The sequence below is a fragment of the Crocodylus porosus genome, unplaced genomic scaffold (assembly GCF_001723895.1).
Source record: "Crocodylus porosus isolate Cpor-Errol unplaced genomic scaffold, CroPor_comp1, whole genome shotgun sequence".
Classification (NCBI taxonomy): Eukaryota; Metazoa; Chordata; order Crocodylia; family Crocodylidae; genus Crocodylus; species Crocodylus porosus.
The window spans coordinates 90,021,531-90,028,098 of record NW_017728947.1 but is presented as its reverse complement, the minus strand read 5'-3'; the positions used below and the strand labels follow the sequence as shown (position 1 = coordinate 90,028,098).

General features: G+C 42.7%; 1 protein-coding gene across 1 annotated transcript in view; it reads left to right on the top strand.

Moving 5' to 3' along the window:
• Positions 1–6,568, top strand: part of ITPK1 (inositol-tetrakisphosphate 1-kinase) — a 225,481-nt gene that overhangs the window by 58,829 nt on the left and 160,084 nt on the right. The window contains exon 2 of the mRNA XM_019552441.1: positions 589–613. Coding sequence (XP_019407986.1) covers positions 589–613 — 25 coding nt within the window. The remainder of the gene's footprint in view (positions 1–588; positions 614–6,568) is intronic.

The following is a 6,568-nucleotide window of genomic DNA, read 5'->3' as shown; positions in this document are numbered from 1 at the left end:
CTCCAGGTCAAAAATGACCCATCTACCACCGCTCTCTGGGTGCCGCCCTCCAGCCAACTAGTGACCCATCTGACTAGGTATCGACGCCACAGTCTCCTAGTTTTTTAATGAGAATGGGGTGAGAGACGGTGTCAAAGGCTTTCCTAAAATCCAGAAAGACTGTTTGGTGACTTAAATCTTGCATCCCCTTACAGGTGACTTCTGAATTTCACTCATTCTGTGGGAACTTACTCTGGTGTAATTCCCTGACTGGACTGACTTAAGGGAGAGATATCAGGGAAAGAACAATTCAAAGTGCAACACTCCTTTAGCTTGCAATCTCATATGCTGCTTTTTGGTTGGTAGTCACGCAGATTATACCAGTGCAGCATTGTTTACACATGCTTGCTGGTCCCTAGATTCCAGTTTAGGAAAATGTTAATTATATGCTGAAATCTTTCCCTGTTTAGGACAGCACAAGCACTCACTGGAATGTACAGTTTTTTTTTCTCTTGTCTACTAGCATCAGATAGAGCATTTTTGTAAGCATTTGACTTATGATGCCATTTACAAAAGTAACTTCTTTTTCTTTTCTTTTGTCCCCCATAGGAAAAGAGGGATAGAAGTAATACAGGTGAGTAAAGATTTTTTTTTAATATGTAATTTTTTAAAATTATAATAAAGTGAAGGCAGAAACCTACCCCATTCTTTACATAAAACTTGTAAAATCTCTGGTAGTTTTCAGTGGCATACAGCCTCAATTTCCTTTCCCCCCACTCCTTTTGTCCCACAATTTTTTTTTTTTTCCTTGCCTGAACAGTGGGTGACTCAGACATTGGCTCTGGAAAGAACTGTGTTTGCTGCTGCTATATCAGCTTAACTTACATAGTCTTATAATTATCAAGTACAATTGTAAAGTTAATGCCCTGGTTAAGCTTTTCTTGTCTCCAAGTTGATGACGCTGTTTATGATTAGCCTGTGTTAATCTGTGCTCATTGCATTTAAATATAGCATGGCTTAAAAGAAGAAAGCAGAACTGTTTCCTTCATGTGAAACTTTTGGAAGGATCCATGTGAAAAGACTTTTCTTCTGTCCTAAGCAACACAAAGTCACTGCTGTTTGCTATTGGCCCATTTCTGGGGGGGATCAAGCAGTGGTTGGTTCTTTTTGTTTGGCAGGTCTAAATGGTTGTATTTCCTCTGTGCCCTGGTGTAAAGGGATGCTGTCAGCTAGAAAATACTGCTATTTTGTGACACTTTTATTGTTGGGTTAACTCAGATCCCTGCTACTGTACACTCAGCAGGGAAATGTAACATTCTTGGGTTTTTCTAGTTCATTTTGTGCATTTTTACAACTGTTTGTACATTACGTGTTTTTTTTGTTTTGTTTTGTTTTGTTTTTTTTCCTTGTGGCTGGTCTGCTGTGCTCCTTTCATGTGCTGAAGTGATGACATTACTTAGAGGCTCCTCATGCCTGCAAAGAGATTGATTGCTTGCAACTCAGTAGCAAAACTTAAAACTGTGTCCGCAGCAAGGAGGGAGAAAAGGGACGTGGGCTGATGTGTTTGGGTGTTGCTTTGGATCTGCATGAAAGACTTAAGCCTCAGTGAAGAAGCAGAGAAGTATTCTAAACATTTAAAAAAAAAATTAAAAAAAAAAATCCTTCATCAAAAGAATGGAAATGCCTTTTTAAGGGGTTTGAAAATGAAAGAGTATCTGCATTTGGGCACATAATGTAAGAAAAGAGAATCTGCCTTAATGGCCAGCTGTATTTAGCCTAGCTACTAGTACTGTGTATGTGCCGCAAGATTGTTCTCCTTTCTTGTACCAGGACACTGGACAGTGCTAAACAGCAGCATCTTTCAGTCTTTGATATTAGCTTGGAATCTTTGGGATGCTGGTAACATTTTATTGGTTTCACATGCTTGGGAAGGGGAAAAAATTGGTGGTGGCATTATCATTATTTAATAAAAATAATAAAACATTTGCATTTATAAGAGCTTTAATCGCACAAGTGCCTCCAGAGGATGTGGGTGTATTATATTGTGTTCCGAGTACCATACTACATATTAAAGTGATGAGGCAACCTTAGTCCAATGTACTCAGTGCAGCTCTCACTGACTGGGCAGAGAAGTTTTCTTCTTTCTTCAGTTAATCAAATTGATGTCCTTAGCTCTGTTGTCTGAGTTTGTGTGAATGCATCTTGCAGAGTGGGCTGTAGCAGTCTTGGTAGGTAGAAGGTCTTGTTAGTAGTTTGCATGGCTAAATGTCAGGTTACCACTTAGACCAGTTTTTTGTTTTGTTTTGGTTTTTTTTAGAGAGAGGCTTTGGAATTGTTTGAGAAGTTGGTGAAGACTCAGATGTGAAAGGATATGCTACTGTCCAGACCCACAGCTTTGCACAGGCTGCCCTGGCATCCTGATTTTTTTTGAGTTGCGTCCTAAAAGGTTACACTGGAAAATGAATGGGCAACCAGTGACCTTTACTTGGCAGCTGCTGCACCAGCTAATTGTAATCTAACATAACAAAGGGCAAATATTCTTCTACTGTGGCAGAGTCAAAGTTTCACGTGATCTTGGGTTTACATGCTTCTGCAGTATGGAGTATTTGCCAGTACCTCTTGGGAAAGAATCTTCTTCATAGCACAGGGAATCTTGATAGATCTTACTGCTCATGGCTCTTGAGGCATCCCTTCCCTGCTGCCAAACCATTCTGCCTATGGCACTGAACTAGCAAAATTTCCATACAGAGGTATGCAAGCAGAAATTGGAGCAGTCTTTTCCTATTCAGCTTCCATAGCCACAAATGATGAACACTACCTCTAGCTGAGGACTGATGGTTTGGGTATTCCATGTGCTGCACAAAGTTTATTTGGTAGAAGAAATACTATTTCCGTGTCTTTAAACAGCAGGGCTTCTTTGATTTCTAGGTTCAGACACTGATGGGAGCTGCCTTCAGCAGAAGCTAGTTCATACACTTGACAATAAACAAGCACCTTGAAACAACAATACACAGAACCTTGTATGTGTTCCTGTTTACACAAGGTTTGAAATTGTACCTCCTGTTGAGATGCATTGAGGGTTTTTTCTGGATTTTTTTGTATGAGAATACTCACACTAGTGAAACTTAAGGGTGGAAAATAGGGATATGGTGTGAACCTGGAGGGCACAAAGTTGGCTGGTTCTGCAGTGCAGGACTGAATGAATATTTTCAGGTTTCTGCCAAAAGACACCAACTCTTTCTTCTTTCCTAAGATTTTTCCCTTACCTGGGAAGAATGTATGTACCTTCTGCTTACAAGAAAACATTTTTTTTTAAAAGCCAGACCAAATGAGTTTGCTGTTTCTTTTACCAGTGAGAAGTTAAGGTGATCTTCCCTTTTTCCTGGTTACTAATGAAAGTCCTTGGCTTCATTTCCTTACAGTTTGTTGATAACTATGAATTAGCAATGTAACTGCCATCCAAGACTAGTTTTAAACTTTGCTGCTGGATTTGAGATTCAAGGCCTTAAATTTTCTGCCTTATCTCAGAATCTAGACTCTAGATCAGCGTTTCTCAACCTGTGGTACGTTTACCCCAGGGGTATGCAAGACACAGGCAGGGGGTACATGGGTGCTGCATTTTGGTCTTTGCCTGCTTGGGCCGGAAGTTCCAGCTGCCACCCCTCCTGGCGTGTCTGTTGCACCACTGGGGCTTTCACTCCACAGCGTCAGTGTGCTGGGGGATAGAGAGGGAGGCCCTGCGTAGGCTGCTTTGCCCCAGGCTGCAATGGAAGAAGTGGGACTCAGCTCGCAGTAGTGAAATCAGAAGCATCACAGTGGGACTTCCAGTTTCACTTTTTCCTGGTCACTCGGCAGGGGGTACATAAGGTACCAAAGGTTGAGAACCATTGCTCTAGAGAAGGAACTATGCAAAGCATTACTGCCCTTGCCTCGCAAAGTGAGTATCCTCTTCTACCCTCCAATAAGGCATTGCTTTTTCAGTAGCCATCTAATCTAAAAGAACTTGCTGAAAGCCAAGCCTCCTAATAGGCGTATGTGAAATACCGCTTAATGAAAATTCACACAGTGAGAGTTGAGTTGCAAGCTCAACATGTGGGAGTGGAATTAGGTAATGTTATTGCTTAGTGCTTTAAATGAAATCCGCCAAATGAGATGGCTGAATCTGGAGTGGGAGTTGTGGGGGGAAACTCATCAAACACTGAGTCATTCTCTAAAGCAGCCTGAATCTTATCCAGTGCTTCTCAGTCTTTTTTTAGACCCAAGAGACCCCTTGTTAGACTCAAGGCACCTCTCAAAAAATGCCAGCTCTTAGCTTTCTCTCATATTTAGATTACAGAAAAATAATAGAACAATTTTCTGTTGTAAAGAATTTGCAAAGACAGGTTAACAGGTCAAAATGGCTTTAATGCTATTAATTCCTATTTGAAATCTCTGGATTTTATTTTGTGAATCATGTTTGCAAATATAACAGTACTAACATTGTGTGGCATGTCATAGTACCCTTGAAAGGATCTAGAGGCACTCCAAGGTGCCACCGCACCCTGGTTCAGAATCAGTGGTCTAAATCCAAATATCTGGGAGCTCAGTAAGTCTGCATCTGAGATCTGCAGTTGGTTCCTGTCTTTCTGTTGGGCAGAAGCAAAGTCCTGGGTACTAGTGTCTCGAATTTGGTAGTGTTTCAGATCTGGATCTGAACTCTGTAGCTTGAACTCAACTCCGTAAAGTAGCAATAAGTTGATTTCAGGTTACAGTGCATGGGATAGGGAGGGGAATCAGTAGACAGTGGGTTTGAAGGAATTCTAATTGCACAGAATGGCTCACTACATCTTTGCCTTTGCAGATGTTTAATCTGTCTGTTTTAGGCGCTTGCATGTCCCTCATCACCACAGCATTGAAGGGCCTTGTTATATAAGGTATTTAAGTGCTATCAAGCCAATTTTCCTGATAGTGAGCTTCGGCACAGAACAAGTGACTTGCCTAAGGTTATACAGGTAATCCTTGACAGTTTCTTGTCCAACATTACCTTGAGAACTTTCCTGATGCATCTAAACACAGCATGTAATAGCTGTAGCAGGTGCTCTTAAAGCACCTATCCCATAGGGCTTGAACTGTTTCTTGAAACCAGGGCTTTTGCATTATCTGTGAACTCCAGTAAAGAGATCAGTAGATCTGGTGCCACTACAGAGCCATTGTTTTTCCACCCAGTGTGGGAGACTATGCTGATTCAGCTGGACTTAAGCGTCATTTATATGCTTGTAAAACACCCAATATAGTTGTTGCCTGCACATTTTCAGGTGCTGTAGAGATGTTGCATGCTTGAAGCCCCTGAGTCAATGCTTTTGAAGATGTTGTTAGATGAAATGTGTTGTTTGGGTTTGCTTTCAAGAGTAAATGCTTCATGGACTGTAATGGGCTGGAAGGGACCTTACAAGATTATTGGGTCCAGCCCCCCTGTGCTAGTCAGGAAAGACAGCTGGAGTCAGGTGACCATCAGTCTTCTCATGAAGATTTCCAGGGTAGATGATTGCACCACCTCTGGGAGAAATTTATTCCACAGTCTGGACACCCTGACTGTGAAAAAGTTGTTTCTTAATGTTAAGCCTGAAATGGTCTTCTGGTTTGTGACCATTACTCCTGGTTTTCCCCAAGGGTGTCCTGGTGAACAGTTGTTTGCAGAGCCCCTGATGTAGCAATAAGCTGCTACCAAGTCTCCTCTCGGTCTTCTTTTTAGGCTAAAGTCCCTTCAGCCCTTCCTCATCTGGCTTGCCTTGCAAGCCTCTGATCAGACAGGTGGCTCTTTACTTGGACTCTCAAGCTTTTCCACATCCTTGTTAGAGTGTGGCACCTAGAACTAGACACAGTACTCCAGCTGCAGTCTCACAATGCTGAGTAAAGCAGAAGAATCACTTCCTTGGTTTTGCTTGAGATGCATTGGTTGATGCATGCCAGAGTATTGTTTGCCTTGCTGGTGACAGCATCTGATAGCTCATGTTCATACTATGGTCTCTTATTACCCCCAAGTCCCTTTCAGTTGTGGTGTTAGTCAGTTTCGCACCACCGAGCCTGTAAGTATGGGGGTTGTTCATCTGCAGATGGAGCACTTTATACTTCTCAATGTTGAACTTTATCTGGTTTCAATCTGCCCAACTTGCCAGCCTGTCTAGGTCCACCTGTATCTGCAGCCTATCTTCAAGCTTGACCACACTCCCCCATAACATGGTGTTGTCCATGAACTCGGCCAGTGAGCTCTTCACCACCACATCCAATCATTGACAAAGATGTTGAGAAGTGCTGTACCAAGCACAGACTCCTGGGGGACACCACTGGCCACTTCTTGCCAGGGCAGTACAGATCTGTTCATTGTATGCGAGACAGATCTTGGGGAGATCTTGTGGCCTGTTATAAACTAGTCGGGGGGGATCAGCAGGCACTGGGGGAGTCACTATTCCCCCGAGCACTGCCAGGAGTGACCAGGAATAACGGTCACAAGCTGGCAGAGGGTAGGTTTAGGTTAGACGTCAGGAGGCGCTACTTCACGGTCAGGGCGGCTAGGATCTGGAACCGGCTTCCAAGAGAAGTGGTGCAGGCT